Source organism: Garra rufa, chromosome 8 (assembly GCF_049309525.1).
Source record: "Garra rufa chromosome 8, GarRuf1.0, whole genome shotgun sequence".
In the NCBI taxonomy this organism is placed as follows: Eukaryota; Metazoa; Chordata; class Actinopteri; order Cypriniformes; family Cyprinidae; genus Garra; species Garra rufa.
Window position 1 is genome coordinate 16755228 of NC_133368.1, and position 24825 is coordinate 16780052.

The window sequence follows — 24825 nt, forward strand, 5'->3', positions numbered from 1 at the left end:
TGCCAGGGTTACAGCATACAAATATTACACTGACAGAAACTACAGTACATTATAAATAGTGGGCTATTTTATACATTAGCCATTCTACAGAATTGGTTCAAAGTCAAAGTTGGAAACATCCTTAAATTTTTTGGGGATGTATGCAAATTGTAAAATGATACACATTTCTAGAAATATATATTTGAATAAGAATTGGTTTAGGTTAGGTTATAATGACCTATTTTTGTTTCCATATACCTTGTAATTATATATGTTTTGCTATTTTGTTAAAAATGTTCACTGATAAATCAATAACCATAAAAATTTGAACAATATTTCAAGTAGGCTATGCGTTATGAGATTTGTTGTACTTTGAATCCAATCTTCCTTTATAAAAGGCATACAGATTTCAGACCTATGGATTAATTAGTTTAAATATACATTGAACTAAACACTATCATTATCATGACTGCACATTTTCAGTAATGTTTTAGCAGTGACCAGTGATGGGAATAACATCGTTATGAACAAACAGCATTTCTAACGGCGTTATTTTTTCAGTAACGAGTATCAAACTACTTAAAAAATGCAGAATTACTATAAATTATTATTTTTATTATTAATAAATAATATTCACCTGTTATTGTCCCTGTTTTGATTTCAGCAAATCAGTTTGAGCTAACGCAGACAACCTGATTAATATTCATAAACCAAGCAGCTTATTAATACTTAAGTTTGTTTTATATAGTTAGTAGTAGAATTCGTAGTAGTTTTGTTATCTTAATTATCAGTATTATTTTTGACAAACAATATCTTAAGCACCACAACCAGTTCTAGTTCAGTCAACATGACAAATACGCATTCTTACATGGTTATTCTAATTACTGAACTACTATAATATTATATTATAATGCTTGACTGACTGATGCTAAGTGTACTTTCAGATATTTAAAAACCTGTGCCATCAGATATTTAATATTAGTCTGCTGAGTAAACAAAAAACAATTGACTAGCCATTGGCGATTCAATTGCCAAAGTGTCCATAGAGCATAGAGGGTTGATAGGTAATATTTACAATAATTTACTGAATTTGATAGGTGTCTCTCACATTGTCCCAAAGCACCATTAAAATAGTGTAGATTAGGCTAGTGTAAAATATGTTATAATAACAGTTTATTCTATTTATTGTCCATTTAAGATATTTAACATTGGGGACTTCCAAGTTATTTGACACATTTGAAAAATGTTTAAGAAAGTAACAAAGTTACTTTCCCTGGTAATTAGATACATTATAATGATGTAACTAAGTTACTATTTAAAGTAACGTGCTCAAAACTGGTAGTGACCACATAACATTACATTACATAATTTTAACTCACATACTAGAACCGTATTAAAACATAGTAAATACTAACAATTTGCATAACTGTATTAACAATTTGCATAAACTGTATTTTTTTCTCTCCTTTCTCTCTCCATTTTTAAAATGTTTTCTCTCCTTGGGGTCAGACTGACCCCACATTGAAAATGAATGGGAAAAGTAAAAATAGCTAATTTTTTCATTTCGTTTGTCCAAAAAAAGTTGTAAATCCAGTTTAAATCTGAAATAATTAACATTTAAATAAAGGCCTGGTCCTAGAGCATAAAAAAGTGGAACGAGCTTTCTCTCTCTCTCTCTCTCTCTCTCTCTCTCTCTCTCTCTCTCTCTCTCTCTCTCTCTCTCTCTCTCTCTCTCTCTCTCTCTCTCTCAATTCAATTCAATTCAATTCAATTGAGCTTTATTGGCATGACTGTATAATAGTACAATGTTGCCAAAGCAATAAACAGTGAACAAGTTGTACAGGCATATAGTATAAAACACACACACACACACACACACACACACACACACACACACACACACACACACACACACACACACACACACACACACACACACACACACACACACACACACACACACACATGTTTGTTTTTGTGAATTGTGGGGACATTCCATAGGCGTAATGGTTTTTATACTGTACAAACAATATTTGCTATCACCCTACACCTTCCCTACACCTAAACCTAGCCCTCACAGGAGACTGTGCATATCTTTACATTCTCAAAAAAAACTTATTCTGTATGATTTATAAGCCTTTTGAAAAGTGGGGACATGGGCAATGTCCTCATAAGTCACCCTCTCCTTGTAATACCTATGTCATACCCATGTTATTACACCAATTTGTGTCCTGATATGTCACAAAAACAAACACACACACACACACACACACACACACACACACACACACACACACACACACACATGTTGGGTTTACATGTTTTAAGGGGACATTCCATAGGCGTAATGGTTTTCATACTGTACAAACCGTATTTTCTATCGCCCTACACCTACCCTACACCTAAACCTAGCCCTCACAGGAGATTGCGCACACTTTTACTTCCTCAAAAAAACTCATTGGGCATGATTTATAAGCCTGTTTCCTCATGGGGACCTAAGAAATGTCCCCACAAGGTCAAAATTTACTGGTATTACTATCCTTGTGGGGACATTTGGTCCCCACAACGTGATGAATACCAGGTACACACACACACACACACACACACACACACACACACACACACACACACACACACACACACACACACACACACACACACACACACACACACACACAGGGTGCATTTATATAGAAATTGGCAAAAAGAAAAATCAACATATCTGCCATAGATCTGAAAATTTTCATGCATAAATGATTGACTGGTACAAGAGCACAAATGCAGCATGGAACAAGCATGTTGACTCACACAAACACGCACGCACACACATGTTGTGTTTACACACACACACACACACACACACACACACACACACACACACACACACACACACACACACACACACACACAGGTGCATTTTTTTAGATTTTGGTAAATGAAATCAGACATAAATACACAACAATGTGAAGGGGTAGACATCACACAACACACCCACACAACTCTACACAAACACACCACAAACCACCCACCAAAATACCCCCCTCCCCAACACACATGCACACACCCACTCACACAAAGCGAGAGAAGAGAGGGAAAAGTGCAGATAAAAGAAAGATGAAAGACAAAAATTCTACAATTCTAAAAAAAAAAAAATTCTAAGCTTTCACAAAAAACATTTTTTTCAATTTATTTTAGAATGTCTAAATATACATATTTACAAAATATATATCATAAAGTTGTGAGGAGAAGTTGAAGCATCAAGAAAAATAAAGTGAAAATGAAATTAGTCCCTAAGGGCCTCTGCTGGATATATGTGGTCATTGCACTTTCTTTCTTTAACTATATCTTCAAAAGTTTTTCAACTAACCTGCAGATGGCAGTACTGTATCCCTAACACAGAGCAATGTCAAAAAACAATTTAGATGATCATTAAGGTGATTTTTTTATTAAAAATTACTTTTTTATAAGCCACTTGGTGGCGTAGTTGCGTAATTGTGCAGTAAATGGGTAAAAAAGTACCAAATATCCATGAAAACACAGTAGAACTGTAAAGTTGAGAAGTAAACGAAAAAAATGATATATAGTTTATAATATTAAAAATGTATAATTCATTATGGAATCACACTTTCAATCTGACCCCAAAGAAAGTAAAAAATAAAACGTACTTAAGGAGAGTTGTAGGGTTAACATCAGTCTCAGTCAGTGGCCAGTTTCATGATTTACAAAGAAAATATACCTTTTTTTTGTACTTTGAAGATAATTTTAAAAACAACAATAGAATAAAATGCAAAAATTATTTCAATATAATTTTCATAAATTGAAATTTATGGATTAGGGTTCGTGACAGCCACCTCCCAATTTAAAGTACCCAATAAATTATGATTATGTATATATATATATATATATTAAGCTTAGGTGATTTTGAGGAGAAATGACCTAATATATCAACTTAAAATCACAAAAACATATGTTCAAGTCATGAGCAAGACAAATGTAATTTGTCTTGAATAGAATACAGTGCTACTGTATTTTAAAATGTTGAGTTTAACAGTGGTTATATTGTGGCATGAACTGTTATATTTTAAACATTATTGTGGGTTTCAGTAGGCAATAGAAGGATCTTAGTTAATATTTCACATTTGAATACCGAAATACCGAATTGCTTTTTAAATGTGTTATTTGATTGTGGGACAGCAGTTTTGCACCAATTCTGTAGAATTCCCTCATATAGGCCTACCTTGATATTAGTTAGCCTATAGGCATTTTATTTTATTTTATTTTGAAATAGGCTATTCAGATGCTGCTGTCTGATTTGAGATATATCCTAAATAGGAAGTATATTGTTTTAGTTCCTTTTAATGTACATTCTGTCATCCTAATTCATTATTAAACCCACAGGGTAATAACTAAAGCAATATGTTTGCAAAAACAACAACTGCGTAGTTTACTGTTTACTTTAAGAAAACAATCGCGTTTTTGACATTCGGTTATTCTGGTCCTCCCCGGCACCCGTCAGACGCGCCTCTGCATCCGCGCACCAGGAAACTGAACAGTGCAACAAAAGCAGCGCTTTCTGCAGGCTATAAACACCCTCAGGTCTGTTCACAACATGTTTTCAGATTAGAGAAAACATTTCAGTAGTATGTTTATGACACGAATGAACTGTTTATTCTTCAGTATGTCACTTTTGTGTGTTGGGTGGAGTCCAGCAGTCGGTTTCTACTGCGGTGCTACTGTGAATGAATCAGATAGCAATAACACACATTAAACTCTTCTGTAAATATAAATGTATGTATGTATTTGTTTGTTTGTTTGTTTGTATGCTGTTCCTCTGGTTGTTTTGCTATGAGAGGGCAGAAGTTAATCTCATTAAAAGATAAAATCCGCTAAATCCGATTGAAGGAGAATTACAGAGTGTTTCTGCTCTCAGAGTCAGAGAAGTAGCGTTATAAACAGACCTCAAATAGCTTATTTGACTTCACGTTTGTGCTGTGTGTGAAATGTGTAGTGTTTTAACAGAGAAACACCATCTGATTACCACAGAAGTTGTTGAAAGTTGGCTCTGTGTACTTTTTTGCTATACTTGAGGGTCGCCTTTCTGAAAATGCTCTTACAAATCTGCACAAAGTATTTGGACAGCCATGCTTAAAATGTTTGAAAACCACCAAAAGTCAAACACAGTATTACGAAAAATAGAGGAACCACATTTTATATCAACAGTTCCACAAAAAGAAGGTTTAAATCTTAGATTACAAGTCCAAAACATATTTAATAAGATGAATGACATCTAGGTGATTTTGAGGAGAAATATCCACTTAAAATCACAAAAACATATGTTAAAGTCATGAGCAAGACAAATGTAGCTATCAGAAAAGATCCTGCAGTATTTGTTGCCCTTTGGATCAGATAGGACATGAATAGAATAAAGTGCTACTCTATTTTTGAAATGTTGAGTTTAACAGTGGTTATATTGTGGCATGAACTCTTCCTAAGATCACGAGTTTTGCTGTGATGTATCAGGGCTCATGCAGATGGCGGAAAATGTTGGAGTGAATGATAATTCTGTTTTGTAATCCTCAGTGAGCGATTACTGGACTAAACAAGGCTGTTTCGTCAGTTTTTCAAGTGCATGTTTTAATTTGGCCATTAAGTGTGCTCTGTTGAGAGAGTCAGGTGCTGCTGTGCACAAAAGACAGATTAGAGCAGTGTGCAGAGACACAAATGTGACTCTTGAGCTGATCTTGTTAATCTGTCTGAAGAGCCTGAGACGGGCCGACAGACAGGCGGCAGTGAATGGGGTCCTCGGACCAGGTGAAGACGGTCTCTCTCGTTCCATAAAAGGTTTTGCGGTTCTCTCTGAGTATGGTTTACTATCTGCTGAGGATGTATAGAAATAAGACACTCGGGGTTGTGTGCTACGTTAGCTGGTGTTGATAGAGGAGCCTAATAACATTTATTTATTTAAAGTAAGCGACACTTTGATATTTTGATCTCTAATGCAAGTCAAATATCTGTTTTATACATTTGCAGAATGATTTTATCCAAATCAATTTGAAAGACAGATTTGCAGATTATGCTGATTATCTGATTAATGTCTATTGTATGAGCTGATAAATTATTGATGCCAGGTGCTACTCACTTTTCAGATTTCTTAAAGCCTACTGTATCATTTTTGCTATGCAGAATTCTAAAGCCTCTAAATTATCAACATGATATAAACTCTGCTGAAAAACCTATTGGACACAACCATACCTTTTTAGAAAGTAAAAAAGCTTTTATTGTAATTGTAAAAGTGTCAGGTTCTGGTTCATGTGTCTTTTTGCTGTGAAATATTTACCGATGTTTATAGAGTAAATAACTTTTATATTGTTAGTAAAATTTAAAGATGAGCAACTTAGGTTTACTTCTTTTTTCCACACATCATTTGGAAAAATCATACTGTAAATATCAAAAATGATACATGAGGTTTATGAGGATCATTTATTTGTTCATCTCTCAATTATCATTGTATTGCGCTGCATTGTATGTTTAGCCCCCATAAGAAAAACTAAATAGCTTTGATCATAAAACTAAGCATTTGATTATCTTAATATGACATATAATTATAAGATACACTACCAGTCAAAATATATTTTACATTTTTTCTGTAATATATATTTTATATATATATATAAATATATATATAAAATATTTTACAAGTCTTTTCTGCTCATCAAGCCTGCATTTATTTGATCCAAAGCACAGCAAAAGCAGTAAAATTGTGAAATATTTTTTAATATTTAAAATAACTGCTTTGTATTTAAATATATTTTAAAATATAATTTATTCCTGTGATTTCAAAGCTGAATTTTTAGCATCATTACTCCAGTCACATGATCCTTCAGAAATCATTCTAATATTCTGATTTGCTGCTCAAAAATATTTATTATTAATATTATTTTTATGTTGAAAACAGCTGAGTAGCTGAATTGTTTCAGGTTTCTTTGGTGAATAGAAAGTTCAGAAGAACAGCATTAACTGAAATAGAAATATTTTGTAACATTATAAATGTCTTATCATCACTTTTGATCAGTTTAAAACATTTAAAACAAGTATTAATTTCTATAATTTTTTTACCAAAAAAAAAAAAAAAAAAAAAACAGACTCCATGCTTTTGAATGGCATTGTGTATAATGTTACAAAAGTAGTAATAATGTTTGGATCTTATTATCAATCCTAAAAAATGTATTCAACTGTTAAATATCGATGAATAATAATAAACAAATAATAATAAAAAATGTTTCTTGAACAGCAAATCAGCATGTTGAAATGATTTCTGAAGGATCATGTGACACTGAAGACTGGAGTCAATGATGCTGAACGTTTAGTTTTAAAATCACAGGAATAAATTGCATTTTAAAATATATTTAAATAGACAACAGTTATTATAAATAGTAAAAATATTTCAAAATTGTACTGTTTTTGCTGTACTTTGGATCAAATAAATGCAGGCTTGGTGAACAGAAGAGACCTTTTTAGAAACGTTAAAAATCTTACTGCTCAAAAACTTTTGACTAGTTGTATATACATTAAATTAATATTATTTTTTTTATAAATATCATTGATTTACATTTCAAGCTATCAGAATTTCATAAAATTAGTGTTTTTCTCCTTATTCTTACTATATTAAAGGAGTAGTTCACTTTCATAACAACAATGCACAGATGTACTCACCCTCTTGTCATCCAACATGTCCATGTCTTTCTTTCCTCAGTCGTAAAGAAATTATGTTTTTTTTTGAGGAAAACATTTCAGGATTTCTCTCTTTATAATGGAAATGGATGGCGCCCCGAAGTTTGAACTTCCGAAATGCAGTTTAAATGCAGCTTCAAAATGCTCTAAACTATCCCAGTCGAGGAGGAAGGGTCTTATCTAGCGAAACGATCGGTTATTTTTGAAACAAATTGACAATTTATATACTTTTTAACCTCAAATGCTCGTCTTGTCTCGTCTCTGCGCAGTGAATGTGTAGTGAGTAGAATCTGGGTCAATCCGCATCCATTTCCATTATAAAGAGAGAAATCCTGAAATGTTTTCCTCAAAAAAAAAAAAAAACACAATTTCTTTACAACTTAGGAAAGAAAGACATGGACATCTTGGATGACAAGGGGGTGAGTACATTATCTGTGCATTGTTGTTATGAAAGTGAACTAATCCTTTAAGTCAAGTCAAATATAGTCTAAAAACAGAATATACAGAAAATCCCTCCATGACAAAGTTTTGGCTTCCTGACACTAACTTGAGTTTTGCCTGTGTGTTTTGTAAAGCATCATGTCGGATAAAAGCGAGCTGAAAGCTGAGCTTGAGCGAAAGAAACAGCGCTTGGCTCAGATAAGAGAGGAGAAGAAGAGAAAGGAGGAAGAACGCAAGAAAAAAGAGGTGAAAACATGTCATATTCTGCTTTTTACTTATTTATACACCAGTGAGTTCTACAATATGCCAGAGATCTGTTGCTTTGAGATCTGTCTGTAAAATATACAGTGTCTTTAGTGTAATAAATAAAGTACTTTTATATACATGATCATAGAAAAATTCTAACTTTGTTTCCAAATGCCTTGAGGTGGAGATTTAAATTGTAAATGACATTTAAATGTCACAATATTGACAATTGACATGATTGGATTTTTAAATATTCAGTTGTGGTTGATAAGATAAATATATCAGAATATACAGATTATGTAAAAATTTTTTTAAAACTCTTTAAAAATTATGGCATAAAAGCAAATCAACATGTAAAAAAAATTTTTTAAATAGTCATGAACAAAGCAGTAAAGTGTGGTTTGGCATTAAACATTTGCAAAGACCTTGTTAGTTAGACAGTATAAGTTCCCAGTTGTTGATACATTTGCTTTTCCTATAAATTAAAACAGTTCTAAATGTTTGATCATTTTTCTCACCATAACTTTAGTAACAGGGTTGAGTGGTTGAGCTTGATGAATGCAGTCAACACTACAATTTGTGTCAAAATTGAGAAAATGCAGTAGGAGGGTTCCTTTCCTGGTGCAAGTAAATAGAGTCAAATTGCTGGTTTTTGTTCTTTGGGAACAATAGAAAGTTTTTTTTTTTTTGATGAAGTGTTTGTTTCACTGTGTTTTGTTTGTGTCAGGCTGAGCTGAAGAAGGATGCCGTCCCACTGCAGGATGATTCAGACCTGGAGAAAAAGCGCAGAGAGGCTGATGCTCTGCTACAGAGTATGGGCATCACATCAGATGTACTTATGGGTAAGTCACCTACACACCTGAACCACGTCTGCCCTAAAATATCAAACTGTCATCTCTTTACGTCGGAAAGGCGACCCCTTCCAAATATGTCCAAAATATGTTATGTGGACCAGAATCTAAACTGATATTCAACAGCACAAGTTCCTTTGAGAGTGGTACCAACAAATGGAAACCTAGTAGTGTACCATATTATATGAACGCAAGGGGGCAGAAGTGCACCATAGTAGTTTTGATGTTGGGCAGCTAATATCATCCAACACTTTAGTAGATTTCGTATTTATCAACATATTTTGTATCTGGACTTTTTACATGCTCACAAATAAATATTTTGTGTTGTACTAAAAGTTTAGAATAATTGTTTTTAATAACTCATTAGCCCCAAATCAACAAATTAGAATGATTTCTGAAGGATCATGTGATTATTTATCAACATATTTTATATCTGGACTTTGAGATTTTAAGTAACAGTATTGTTAAAATGGGCTAAATCTTGGTCAAATTGTACATGCTCATAAATAAATAAATATTTTTGTGTTATGCTACTATTTAAAAGTTTTGAATAATTCAGATTTTTAAAAACATGTTTTTCTAAATATGTTTTTTAAATAATATATTTTTTATTAATTTAATAATGTTTTTAATAATTAATGAGCCCCAAATCAGCAAATTAGAATGATTTCTGAAGGATCATGTAACACCGAAGAGTACATTTTAAAATATATTTAAAAATTCTATATTTGCAGCTAAAATTAATTAATAATACTAATATTGCACAGTGTTACTGTTTTTACAGTTAATTAAATATAGCCTTGGTAAGTATAAGAGACACCTTTTAAAAATATCTTTTAAAAATTGAATAATTATTTTAAACTTTTGACCGTAATGTACGTTCACTACCAGTCAAAAGTTTTTGAACAGTGATATTTTTAATGTTTCTTAAAGAAGTCTCTTCTGCTCACCAAGCCTGCATTTATTTGATCCAAAGTACAATATTTTTTTTACAATTTGAAATAACAGTTTTCTATTTGAATCTATTTTAAAATGTAATTTATTTCTGTGATTTTATTATTATTATCAATATTTAAAACCCTTGAGTATATTTCTTTTTCAGGATTATTTGATGACTAGAAAGATCCAAAGATCAGCATTTATCTAAAATAAAAAGCTTTTTTAACATTATACACTATATGAATCAACAGTCTATTGACTGATACTAATTTTTTTTTTTGGGGGGGGGAAACAAAAAAGCAAGGATGCTTTAAATCGGTCAAAAGTGATTATAAAGATATTTGTAATGTTACAAAAGATTTCTGTTTCAGTTAATTGCTGTTTTTCTGAATTTTCTGTTCATCAAAGAAACCTGAAAAAATTCTGCTCAACTGTTTTCAACATTATAATAATAATAAATGTTTTTGTGAGCAGCAAATCAGAATATTAGAATGGTTTCTAAAGAATCATGTGACACTGAAGACTGGAGTAATGATGCTACAAATTCAGATTTGAAATCACAGGCATAAATTACATTTTAAAATATATTCAAATAGAAACCAGTTATTTTAAACAGTAAAAATATTTCAAAATTGTACTGTTTTGCTGTACTTTGGATCAAATAAATGCAGGCTTGGTGAGCAGAAGAGACTTCTTTAAACAAAATTAAAAACCTTACTGTTCAAAAACCTCTGACTCATATTGTACATCTGCTAAAAATCATATAAACGCCAGTTCATCAGACAAATTGTCTTGGAAAATGAAGTTAGTGACATTTTATGTGTGAATGAATTGTCCAAGTGTTTTGAAACTATATTTCTCTCTTTCTTTCTACACCCAGCTCCCACACCCATGTCTCCCTCGGCCAAATCTGCAGGCACTCCAAGTGAGGCAGGGAGCCAAGATTCAGGAGACGGTGCCACCGGGCCAAGGTATTCTCTCCCTCTTGCTCTCTCCTCTCTCTCTCTATCAAGCATGTGGCAGGTCTGATCTAATTGACACTGGAGAGGTTTGTTGCTTTAGCAGTGCTTGAAGGACAAACCGCCAGTGAAAGTGTTGATGTATTTTGGTGTCTGTTTGCAGGTCTGAGCAGGTAGGGAAAGGTTCTGCTAAAAAAATCTCTATCATTAGCTGCTTTTCACCTGTAACTAAAAGAGAATTTATTGCTGGAAAACCCCTGAGAAGAGAGAAGGGGAAACATGAAAACATTAGCTCTGCTCTGTTCCAACACATAGTGAGCCGCTCAGCTCTGTGTCTGTGTTTTACAGCATCACAGATGCACTCATAATGCAAAGGCTGTTCCAGAGTGATGAGAATGCAGCTTTCTGAGGCTTATTCTAAAGTGAAAATTGCATTTATGGAGAAGCTTATCCAAGAATCCAATCTAAATAATCACATAGAGGTCTGTAGTGCTTTTAGTAGGCCGAACTAGAAATTCGCATCACCCTGGTTCAAACAAAAGATTATTTTCATTGGCTTTTGGCTTATTGCAGAAAATAAGTTGTGTGGCTATTAAAAGTTGGTTGTTTATCATGATAGTCGTAACAAATTAAGACAACATTCATACATTTTGAAGCCTAAATACAATCAGCAGAAGCAAAAAGCTTAAAAAAAAAAAACACTTTCCCTGAAAGTCTGAGTTGGAATAGTTTACAAAAGTGAGATTATACACTAGGGTATGGCAAAAATATCATATCACAATTTTTTTTTTTTTTCAGAAATATCATGATTCACAATTTTATTACAATTCTTCGTCATGTTGGTTTTACTATTTTTCAAGTTGTCTGAGCAGTACAGCCAAACTAATGTCCCTATTTTAAAACCAAAGCCTTACAAGGTAACGGAATAATAAAATAAAAATAATGGCAGATGTTTAGCCCAAAGTAGGCGTAGGTAATAGGGGTGGCACGGTTCACAAAACCCACGGTTCGGTTCGTAATACGTATCACGGTTTTAGGGTCACGGTTTTCGGTTCTGTACGGTTCTTGTTTTTATTTTTCATTTTAATCTTTAACACTCCAGAAGTTTACTTTGGCATATGAAATGTAGCTTGATTATCCACAATTTAGGATACATTATTTAAAAAAAAAAGTTTTATCATGTAATCATGCACAAACTGAATTGGACTTGACTTTAAGCACTTTATTGAGACCATCTCTGAGGAAAGCTAGGGGAGATTTGATACAGCAAGAGAGAAGACATTGATGACATGCTTTTCATTTATTTGGCAAAAACAGGACAATGAGTATCTCCACAGGAATTTGTGTGCCTTTTTAACACATAAAGATTGAACTGAAGAATAAACTTGCATGTCTACCAACACACTGGCGTGATGTCTTCTCAGATGAACTGACAAATTAAGATGAAATCATGAAATCATAATTTGTTCCCACACACCTGACCTGGCTAAGGGGCCGTTCACATGAAGCGTCTTTTGTGCACTCAAGCTCGTTATTTCAAATGCAGACGCGTGGTATGCGTGCTCCTAATTGAAGCGACGCGGTGTGACACGCTTGTTTTTTCCAGGCGCGTACGTGCCGCATCGAGATAAAAACATCTCAACTTTTCAAAATTCCGCAAGCTCACCGCAGACCATGTGACATGAACCAACCAATCAGCTTCATCCTTTCCTTTAATAAAATTGAAAGCACAGCCAAGTTGGATGAACAGCGTATCATAGCTGGCGCATCCTCCAACTCCGGGCAGCCTTCTCACTTGCCAATTTTACACGTGACGTAACCTGCAGCACTCCACTTTTACTGTCTGTATGTCTACACACACCTCTTATTTCGCGCAAAAAGGACACTCACGAGGCTACATTGCGCATGCGTTGAACCGTTGAACCGTGCAACGCACACACGCACCGAACCGAGACAAGCGAACCTAACGGTTAGGTTGTTTTTCATGTACCGTGCCACACCTAGTAGGTAAAAAATCTTTGTCATTATTTTATTAATGGCATTTTTAAAAAATTACGTTATTAAAAAATAAGAAAAAAGACATAACATACAAATAAAACAAACAGTGCTTTCATTTTCAGGTACAGTAGGTGTATTATACATAAATTATACATTGAGTCTTATTAAACCAACTGTATTAAAGTTCTTCAGTCAAGAGCAGTCAAAAGGTATTAGCATTTTTTAACCTAAATATGTTGAACATAACACTTAGTCAGTGGGGACCATCTACTGTTATCAACATTCTTCAAAATATCTTCTTTTAATTAATTAAAATTAATAGAGGTTTGGGACAATATGTGAATGAGTAATATTTGGGTGAACTGGCCCTTTAATGATAATCGGCAGCATGTTTAGTTCTTTTGCTTTACGAGTGGCACGCATCTAAGCATCTGATAGAACAACGCTGGGACGAAATTAACCGGCAAGGCTTTAAAACACATTGAAATATTGCACTTTTATGATTGTGAATAAGTGCAGCGTCCCGTGAGAGAATGTATTTCGTGTTGTACAGTATATTGAGACAGAGACATGCTGTATACTGTGTACAATACTACAATATTTTTTCAAAAGCAGATCGTGGAGACATTTTAATCGTCCATTGCACACCTCTAATACACACAAGTTGACAAGTGAGTAGATGAGTTCACCTGTTCGTTTTGTTGAGGTTTAATGTCACTGACAACCACTGTAGGGCCATTTAGACACTTCTTAGCCTTTTTTCAAGACATGTAAAAGCTTTTAAACCCACAAGTATTGCTGGTGTATGGTATGTTGTAGAATAAAACTTGAAAAGATCTTCATCTTGCATGAACCACAGACCTTAATTCAGGCAGTTAACCAAAAACCTATTCAAAGAAATCATTGATTTAAAGAAGATGTAACTGGAAATACTAAAATACATCATCCCTGAAGTGCTCTATTGTTCCAAAAGAATATTAAAATGATTTCAGTCTTATTACGTTTTTTACTCTTTGCCTAAAATGTTGCTCATCCTTTCTTTAAATCTGTTATGTGACAGCTGTGCATTATCATAACCAGATTCTTGTCTTGGAAAAATACAGTCTGAAAGTAAAACAGTATTTTCACTTAATTATTGACAGTCAAAATAGAGGGGAAACTGTTAAACATTCTGCAGCAGATAAACAGGTCCCATTCTGTGGAGACGTAGTCTAGAATTGAACCAGTATCGTCTACATGAGCCCCAAGGCTTAACTTTTCTGCAGCTAGTAAAACAATATGAATATAGAAACCTTATAGAATTAGAGTGAATTTTGGCTCACAGTAAGACCTGTGGGAGCAGTGTGGAGCTGCTGTAGGGACTGTTTAACCCCTGATTACAGCAGTAACTCACACACACATTCACAGATGCCTCCGGGGCTCCGTGTCCACTCATATCCCGCACCGATTCACCACTTCCTACACACACGCAGGTCATGTTACCAGCTGCACGCACACATTCGCCCTCATCACAGTCATACTTCCCCTTAATGCACTCATGACCACACACAGCCTCAGGTTGTGCTTCCGCTGATGTGGGGCGGTTTAGTGTCATGATATGTTAAGATTTTTAATGTGCACCAGAAATCATCTTTTATTCATATTGAAAATGACAAAAAATTAATTTCATGATTTTTTTATGAATAAAAAATCACCCCATAGCATTAGATTAATGATAATGTTACATTTGGAATTGAAACTTGGTGCAAAAGCATACAGCTAAATCAAATATTCAGACACCATTATTATTATTATTATTTTTTTTTTACTAGTGGGTGCAGGACACTATAGTTCATTTATGTAGGTGAGGATAGCAAGATAAAGAAAACTGTGACATTATACCCAAAATTCTTCATACAGTGGACTACCAGTACAATTGTAAAAAAAAAAAAAAAAAAGGGACTCTTTGACCTGACCATGTTCTGCTGAAGTGTTTTTTTCTTTTATTGCTAATGCGACCTTTCTACACCACGGACTGAACTAGGGGTGGGCGATTTGGTAAAAATATCATATCACGATTTTTTCAAGAAATATCACGATTCACGATTTTATCACGATTCTTTGTCATGTTGGTTTTACTTTTTTACAAGTTGTCTGAGTAGTACAGCCAAATTAATTTTTCTATTTTAAAACCAAAACCTTACAAGGTAACAAAATATAAAATAAAAAGAATGGCAGATATTTTAGCCAAAGTGGGCGAAGACAAAAAAATCTTTATCTGTATTTTCTTTGTTTTTAAAAAATAAGAACAAAGATAACATGTTACAAATACACATACTATACAAATAAAACAAACAGTGCTTTAATTTTCAGGTACAGTCCATGTATTTATCAGTAGCATTCAAGAAATTTAATTAACAAATATAAAAATAAAACACTATATACATTATATACATAAATTATACATAGAAGCAACATTTAAAGCAACTGTATTGAAGTTCTTCAATCAAGAGCAGTGAGTGATTTTCCTTTGTGTTTTGTTTTATTAGTGTATCATCACCCAAAAATGACAATTCTGTCATCATTTGCTCACTCTCGCATTTTTTAAGCATAAAACATGCTGAACATAAAACTTATTTTGAATAAAGTGGGTAACCAAACAGTTGCTGGGTCCCCAGTTACTTCCATATATTTTATTTATTTATTTTAAGTCAGTGGGGACCAGCTACTGTTACCCACATTCTTCAAAATATCTTCTTCTGTGTTAAGCACAAGAAAAAAATTAATAGAGATTTAGGACATGTGAGTGACAACATTTTTGGGTGTACTGTCCCTTTAATGACAATCGACAGCATGTTTAGCTCTGTCGCAGAGCTGCACGCATCTATACAGGCGCGCATTCCGTTTTTCTTTCACTTTAGACAACCGACTGTGTTTATATGTAATCCTTGCGTGTTTTTGACAGTATAAGCAAATTAAACGCCAAATTAAAAGATAGCTCAGTTTAGTAATCAGGTGCTGTTTGACAGGCTTTTAGCGCACGTGCTTCAGGTTTACGCGCTCATGAAGCGCATGCCAGAACAGCGCGCGGACCAAATGGCGTTATTTTACCGGCAAGACTTTGATGCACATTCAAATAATGTACTTTTGTGATCGCGAATATGAATAAGCGCAGTGTCCCGTGAGTGAATGTACAGTATATTAAGACGGAGGCACACTGTAGCACGATACTACGATATTTATTCAAAAGCAGATCGTGGAGACATTTTAATCGTCCACGATCAAAAATCGTCATATCGCACACCCCTAGACTGAACAAAATGAAACATTGCTTGATAATTGTTCAACAAGGTATTGATAGTTGTGTAAATATTGTCATATTAACAGTAATCCATTTCATACCTTTCTATCAAAGTTATCTGACGTTATCAAGATGAATTTGTTCTGGCACAAGTTAACTCTGAGTTCTTTTCATGTTTTATTACCATTTTCAATCTAAACCATAGCGAATAAACTGTGATAATGTGAGAATTGTTGAAGGTGTCTGAATTAATTTTGATTTGACTGTATGTCTTTTCTGTTCACCAAAGTAGCATTTATTTGATTTGTATGTGTATTTTCTTTTTTTTTATTTAGTCAAATCTTTACTATTACTATTTAAAATAACTATATCAATTTTTTTTATTTCCATTAAAAAAAAATCTGTAAAGACAATGTCCCATTTTCAGCATTTCTACTTCTACAATCTGAATAAAATCAGAAATGCCTGTCCTTTTGAAAATAGCTTGTAAATCTCTCATTATGCTATATTATCAACAAATTTTTAGTAAACTTGGTTTATTTCCATTAGCACAGGTTTTCTATTTCTTTTTGCTACTGATTGGTTATATGCCTTATTGATCTAAGCTTGTGCACCCCAGTTTTTGAGAAAATATATGCATCCAATATTTGGTAATATAGCATATCAAGATATTTATGAACAACTTTTGGTAGGCCGGTCATTTCCCCCCCCCCCCCCACCAAAAAAAATATTGTGTTTTAAAAAATGATCAGTTGAAGTCAAAAGTTGTTATATCTTGTGTGAGAAAAGTCATTACGTTTCAGCCCAATGAAAAAGCACTACCTAGTATTTCCTGGGAAAAGACAATCCTGTCCAGGTTAAAATGACCAGAACACAACATGAGGGTTAATGAAGTGTGGAAATCACAATAGACTGCCTTTTTCTATCAGAGATGGTGAAAAAGAAACGTATTTCTCCAAAACTGCATCAGTCTGTTGTTCTTTTGAGAGATGAAGGCTATTTCATGCACCACTATCTTCACAGAAGAAAGTAGACTGGACATCAGAGTCTTGAGAAACAAAGCACGCTCTGGTGCTCAGCTAGTATCTACATTGAACACATTATACACCAGCTTCATTTGCAAAATATGTGTTTTAGAATTTTTTTAATTCTTAAAAAAAACCTTTTTGACTCTTATTTCTAACTGCTTTTTTTGTTTTCTTAAATGCCTGTTTGACCCAAAAAGGAAAAAGGTTGCGAATATCGTTTCATGTTCAAAAGAACATTTAACATCTGAAGAAACGTTCTGTTTGACAAAAGGTTCTTTGTGCCAAAAGAATGTCTTCAGATTATTAAAACGTAAGAAAGAGATGGTTCTTTAAAGAATCTTTGACCGAATGGTTCTTTGTGGAACCAAAAACGGTTCTTCTATGGCATCTCTGTGAAGAACCTTTTAAAGCACCTTTATTTTTAAGAGTGTACTCAGAGCTCTTGAGCTGGTTTAAGTTTGCTTGACTTTAGAAAGGTCTCAGAGAGCTAAAACTAACCAGTTGTGACAAAAACCTACATTTACACATGTTGTAAGTGTAGCTCAGTGCCACATTTTTTTAAACCGCTGTGTAGAGCTTACTTATTTAGGTGACAGGCTGCTTTTCGGCCAAACATTTCAGCTATTTAGTGACTAAATAAAACACAACACTGTATCTGGCGACATATAAAACTGGCTGTTCATGGCATTTCTAGTATGTATCTAAAATTCTCTTACTTGAATTAAACCTATGATGGTCTCATTTAAAGTACGTGTGGGTTTTCTCAAACAGTTGTGATCAGGTGATCATGTCTGGCCCTGTTTTGGACAAGTGTGGTGGTCTTCTGAACATTAGAGCAGATGATTTCCTTTAAAAATGGATCTCCACATGGACATCTGGTTCTGTTTCTGTGTTGTGTTTGTCTTGTTTGTGTATAAAAGCTTTTCTTCTCATCTCTAACTGCTCTGAAGAACTATAGCACTGTTGTTAACCACCTTTTAAATAATAGCCTCTCTGTCTTGCTGTATCTCTCTCTCTGTCTGTAACCCTGTCTCGTGGCTGTGACACTAACAGGACTCTGCACTGGGACTGTGACCCCTCTACTCTTCTGCTTCACTCTGAGCTGGGGTATTGCACACTTTCTGCTCATTCTCCTTGCACTTCTGTTTCACTCTTTCAAACCTCTAGAGAAAGAAGTCATGAGTGATTGTTGGTGGTCATGAAGAGGGATTTATAGTATGATTCATGCTGTACTGTAAAGCAACCGCAAGATAGCAAGGCACATTGGTTCGGATGTTTTAAACCTCACACAGAGGTGAATGTAAACTTGATCAGTTTGCAAGACTTATGAAGTGAGCACAGTGAACTCCACAAGACGATTAGAGCCTGTTTAAACCTGCTACACTCTATACTCTTAAAAATAAAGGTGCTTCAAAAGGTTCTTCAAATGATGCCGTAGAAGAACCATTTTTGGTTCCACAAAGAACCATTCAGTTAAAGGTTCTTTAAAGAACCATCTCTTTCATACCTTTTTTAGAATCTGAAGAACCTTATTTCCCACAAAGAACCTTTTGTGAAACAGAAAGGTTCTTCAGATGTTAAAGGTTCTTTATGGAACCATTTAAAAGGTTCTTCTATGACATTGTGAAGCGCCTTTATTTTAAGAGTGTATAAAAAATGCTGGGTTAAATACAACCCAGCGCTGTGTAAAATATGGACAGACCAAGCAGTTGGGTTAAATGTTCAACCCAACCTTCTGTGTAGTTCTATTTAACTCAAACTAAAAATTGCTTAATTTTCTCCCCCACTTCACTTCATAATAAAGGCAAGGTAAATAAAGGCTGGTTTAAAATTAACCCAAAATAGATTGTAAATTAAAAAAAAAAAAAAAAAAAAACAGACAAGTAATTACTGCACTCTAAAAAAAATCTGGGTTAAAAACAACCCAACTTGTTATTTGGCAACCCAGCGCCAGTGTTGTTTTCGTCAACGATGACGATGACGAAATCATTTCGTTGACGCCACTTTTTTTCATGATGATAACGAGACGATGACGAGGTAAAAATGGCTCGTTGATGACTAAAGCATGACGAGACGTGTGTGAGTTTTCGTTGACGAGACGAGAATAGACGAAAATGTTAGTGTGTGGTCCGTCAGACGTTTAAAATGCATGACATTTCTGCTTATTGTGCATGCCAATTACAACCTAAAAAGTATCTGCCGCTATGGCAAGCCATATTAGCGTTAAATACTCTTTGCCATACTAGTATGGCAAGCCGTTTTAGCATTCTATCCATGTTTGGTTACGCCCACCACCTGGCGTGCAGCGCACAACGTGCTCAACACGTCACATTGTTGGCCCTCAGACAGACAGACGATTAACCATGATGGGTGGTCGCAAACGGCGAGAGGACCTATGGGTGTATTTCAAATATGTCTTTTATGTCTAAAACCATTCCTTCATTATTGTAATTATTGGTGAAAATAGTCGATCCAGAAGCTCACATTGTGTTGAACTATAGATCTGCTATTTTCACAACTTATAAGTGACACTACCCAACAGCAAAATACTTACTGACCTACAATAATTTGTTAAAAGACTACTTTTCCCCCTTTTTTTGACTAAAACTAGACTAAAACCTTTTTGACTTTTTGTCGACTAAAATTGGACTAAAACTATCACATATAGAAGTGACTAAAATTGGACTAAAACTAATAAGCATTTTAGTCCAAAAGACTAAGACTAAGACTAAATCTAAGATGGTTGTCAAAAACAACACTGCCCAGCGCTGGGTAAATATTGGACAGAACACATGCTGGGTTATTTTGACTCAGCTGGTTGGGTTCAATGTTTTACCCAACATGCTGGGTTGTTCTATTTAAGTCAACTATTGTTTAAAAAATATTATTTTCCTGATTTAAAATGGGCTGAAAATTAAAAATCACAAAGATTTATAGAGGCAACAGCAATAATCAAAAGATGAACATTTATTATTAAACAAGAACCCATGGACAAACATATAAGATGAATAGATTTTATTCGGATGAACACTGCATAGTTTACCTTTTTTTGTCCAAATGGATTCAAAAAGAACCTTTGACATCTGAAGAACCTTTCTGTTTCACAAAAGGTTCTTTGTGCCAAAAGAAGATTCTTCAGATTATAAGAACGTAAGATAGAAATGGTTCTTTAACTCAATGGTTCTTTGTGGAAACAAAAACGGTTCTTCGCTGTGAAGAACCTTTTAAAGCACCTTTATTTTTAAGAGTGTACATTTATTATTAAGCAACAAGCCATGGACAAACATATAAGATGAATAGAATATATTTGGAATGAACACTGCATAGTTTACAATATTACATACATTTAAAGTCGTTTAACAAGCATTTTAGAAATAGAAATTGGAACATTTAAAGTAGCATCTAATTTAAGTGTGTTTAACCGTTCTCTGTAATCATTCTTCGCCAAAATAATGCTAATTCTTGTGCCAGTGTGTCAGCAAAATCTAAGCCTGTAATGGGGAAGTACAAACCTCAGACCACCGCTGAAAGATGCCATGATTGACTCCATAACCTGTCTATAAAAACAGTACTGAGATTAGAGAACATATATTTTAACAAATTAAATCAATTTGTTATGCAAGGCAAAAGGCATTTCCATCATGCGAAACGACCACTGCTGATGCAGCTGACTGACATCTCATCCTTGTATGTTTCGTAGTGTAAAATAATAGAGTTTACAGCACAGTAAATACTTTATAAATGAAATAAAATGTATACAAACCTTATTTCTCTGAAGAAGTGCACAGCAGTGCTGAAAACTATGCTTTCCTTTGGAGGAAGCAGAAGGCCCTTGCTCTGACTGTAACTCAGCAGCTGGGTTGTTTTGTCGGAGACAGGCTCAATATTTGATAATGATAATTAAAAATGACCCAGCAGCTTAGTTACAAAAAAACTACCCAGCACCTGGATAAAAAGTACTAAAAATAACCCAATAAAATGACCCAACAAGCTGGACCCGACATTTTGGTTAAAAAAATAACCCAGCATTTTTTGGAGTACAAAAAAACTAGCCAGAACCTGGGTAAAAATATTAAAAGCAACCCAATAAAATGACCCAGCAGGCTGAACCCAGCATTTGGGTTAAAAAAATAACCCAACATTTTTTTTTACAATATAGAACAAGGAAATACAAGAAAAAAATATTGTCTTGTTTTCAGAAAAAAGAAGTTAAAATTAAGTGAGTTTTTGCTTGAAACAAGCAAAATAATCTAGTTTTCTGCTTGAAAAAATATAATTTTTCTTACCCCATCGGCAGATTATTTTGCTTGTTTTAAGCAAAAGCTCACTTAATTTTGACTTTTTTTTTTTCTGAAAACAAGACAATAATTTGTACTTGTCTAGAAAATCCTTTTTGATTTAAGAATTTTTAGATATTTTGGCTGAAAGTAAGAGAATTTATTCATTAGTCTTACTATTTTTCAGATTTTAGAATATTGGAATTTATAAAATTTGTGAAAACGTTTATATTAAAGTTTAGAAGTTATATAATAACCATAAAATGTTAGACTAATACACTATCTGTATTCTAAAGCTTCTGAACAATATTGAAGGAGAACCCATGTGCACTGCTGGCTATTTTTCCTTCACAACCCAGTTCAACTTATCCATTAAATTAAATTAATAAATCGATTATAAAAATGTAACGTGATTTTTGATAGATTTTTGTTTTAAATTAATTTATACTTCCTATAATTCATACAAACTAATCAGGCACTTAAAGCCTTTTATAATCAAAAGATTTTTAAGACAAATTTAGACCCAATGTGTCCATTTTTGTTTAGCCAACTTGTCCATTTCTGACCACCTACAGTCAAACCGAATTATTATTATTATTATTATTATTATTATTATTATTATTATTATTATCAAACCATATTCAGACACCTTCAACTTTTCTCACATTATCACAGTTTATTCGCTCGCTATAGTTTAGAAAATGGTAATAAAATATGACAAGAGCTCAAGAACAAGTGTCAGAACAAATTCATCTTGATAATGTCAGATAACTGTGATAGAAATGTATGTAATGAATTAGGTTTAATAGCTGTCAGCTGCCAGCTGTAAGATAACAATTTAGGTAAACCAATTACAAAGCAATGCTTCATTTTGTTGACTCTGTGGTGTAAAAATGTCATATTAGCAATTAAAGAAAAAAAAAAACACTTCAGCAAAACATGGTCAGGTCAAAGTGTCTGAATAATTTTGGTCCCAAATGTTTATCAGTTTTACTGGTGGTCCACTGAATAAAGTTTTTTTGGGTATAATATGTGACAGTTTACTTTATTTAGCTGTCCTCACTTACATAAATGAGCTTTATTGTCCTGCACCCACTAGTAAAAAAAATATCAAAAATTATATCTGGTGTCTGAATCTTTTTTGGTTTGACTGTATGAATGTGTGTGAATATATGTGATTGGATCATAGTGCATTTCTTGGAACATGTTTACACCTGTACTGTATTTAGTGCTGTCCACTTGTGATCAGGTTAGCTAATAGAAATGTTACCAGGTGTAAAAGTGACCTCAGTTTGCCCTCAACTTGATAAATATGCATCGTGTGTAAACTTTTAGATGGTTGAACAGAGTAGACATTGTGTCTTCTTATGATTTGTGTGTGTGTGTGTGTGTGTGTGTGTGTGTGTGTGTGCTCTCCCAGACGTGGTCCTCTGAAGTTGGCCATGGCGAAGGTGACCCATGCGGATTTCCCACCTAAAGAAGTGGTGTCCTACACCAAGGAGACGCAGACACCCACTATGACAGAGCAGAAAGAGGGTAAGTTGTGATCATTCACATATTGAAACTGCTGCACAATAAAATTGTTATATTTACAATGGTGAATTCAGAATTACAAATGGTAAATGATGGCCTGGTTTCATAGACAGGGCTTAGCCTAAACCAGGATTAGGCCATAGTTCAATTAAGACATTTAAGTAATTTTTGTAAATGTGCCTTAGAAAAAAACATTACTGGTGTGCTTCTTGAGACAAAACAAAGGAACTGATATATTTTAAGATCAGTCAGTGCAAGTTTCTGTCATTTAAATCCGCTCAGGCTTACATTTTAGTCTAGGACTAAGCTTAAGCCATGTCTGTGAAACCGGGGGCGTATATCTTGCATGATGCTTTTTTGCTCCTGCTCTTTTTTTTTTTTTTTTGTTTAAACAATGTGCACATTTTCTGTTCTAGCTTTTTTGTTAAATACAGCCTTTTTAAATGATACTTTTCCACTATAAATTATAGTGTTTTGATACTTAATTTCACAGATTATTTTTTCTATTTGTGACCCTGGACCACAAAACCAGTCTTAAGTAGCATGGGTATATTTGTAGCAATAGCCAAAAATACATTGTATGGGTCAAAATTATCGATTTTTCTTTCATGCCAAAAATCATTAGGATATTAAGGCGAGACACTGCAGGTAAATAGGGTAAAAAAAACAACAACTAATAGTTATGACCTTACTTAGCCAATTGATTGATTACATTGATAATTGTAAACATTTTTTGTATTACAAGTTTTCTAAAATGTTAGGTTTTAATATGCAAATAAGCATTATTTAATGAAATAAGCACTAATTTGCATACATTTCCAGTACAAAAATCTAAACACTGGATGAAGTCAGTTTCAAAATTCTTGTTTAATTTCTATGACATATTAGAGTCAAATGTGTTTACAGGGGGAATTTTGGATATCTCATTTTGTCACATAATTCAGAAAGTACTTTGAACAGACAGGAAACAATATATTTTTGTAACATTTTGGGGGGAATAGAATTTTGTATTAAATCAAGCAAATTATATATGAACAAATCCCTCTGTAAAAACCTTCAGAATATAGACAGGAATAAAAATGTCAAGTTTGGTGTGTGTAAGTGCTACTGAAGTGGAGATTTATGGCTCAGTGTAGGAGAAAAAACTTATTTTCAGAAAACTTTTTTTTTTTTTTTTTAATATGCATTGTAATTGAAATCTATTGACACAAATAGATAAAGTGCCAAAAAAGAAACACTTCTAGTGTTTCAGACAGTAGTCTGAAAAAACACTTTATTAAAAACCAAAAAGCCCAAAATCTCAGATTTGACAGGTGCATGAAAAAACATCTTGTTGTGAAAGAAAAAAATATCTTCATGGAAAGATCATGTTCCATGAAGATATTTTGTAAATTTCTTACCGTAAATATATCAAAACGTAATTTTTGATCGGTAAAATGCATTGCTAAGAACTTCGTTTGCACAACTTTTAAGGCGATTTACTCAATATTTAGATTTATTTGCATCCTCAGATTTCAGATTTTCAAATATTGTCCTATCCTAACAAACCATACACTGATGGAA

General features: G+C 33.7%; 1 protein-coding gene across 2 annotated transcripts in view; it reads left to right on the top strand.

The window, feature by feature from the left end:
• Positions 1–4490: 4490 nt before the first annotated feature.
• dync1i2a (dynein, cytoplasmic 1, intermediate chain 2a) overlaps positions 4491–24825 on the top strand; it is a 63119-nt gene continuing 42784 nt past the window's right edge. Inside the window, exons 1-6 of one of the 2 annotated variants that reach the window (XM_073845225.1) lie at positions 4491–4575; positions 8286–8397; positions 9125–9239; positions 11068–11158; positions 18506–18559; positions 23150–23265. In XM_073845225.1, coding sequence (XP_073701326.1) covers positions 8290–8397; positions 9125–9239; positions 11068–11158; positions 18506–18559; positions 23150–23265 — 484 coding nt within the window. In that variant the 5' untranslated portion in view covers positions 4491–4575; positions 8286–8289. The remainder of the gene's footprint in view (positions 4576–8285; positions 8398–9124; positions 9240–11067; positions 11159–18505; positions 18560–23149; positions 23266–24825) is intronic. The other variant, XM_073845227.1, reaches the window with a different exon arrangement.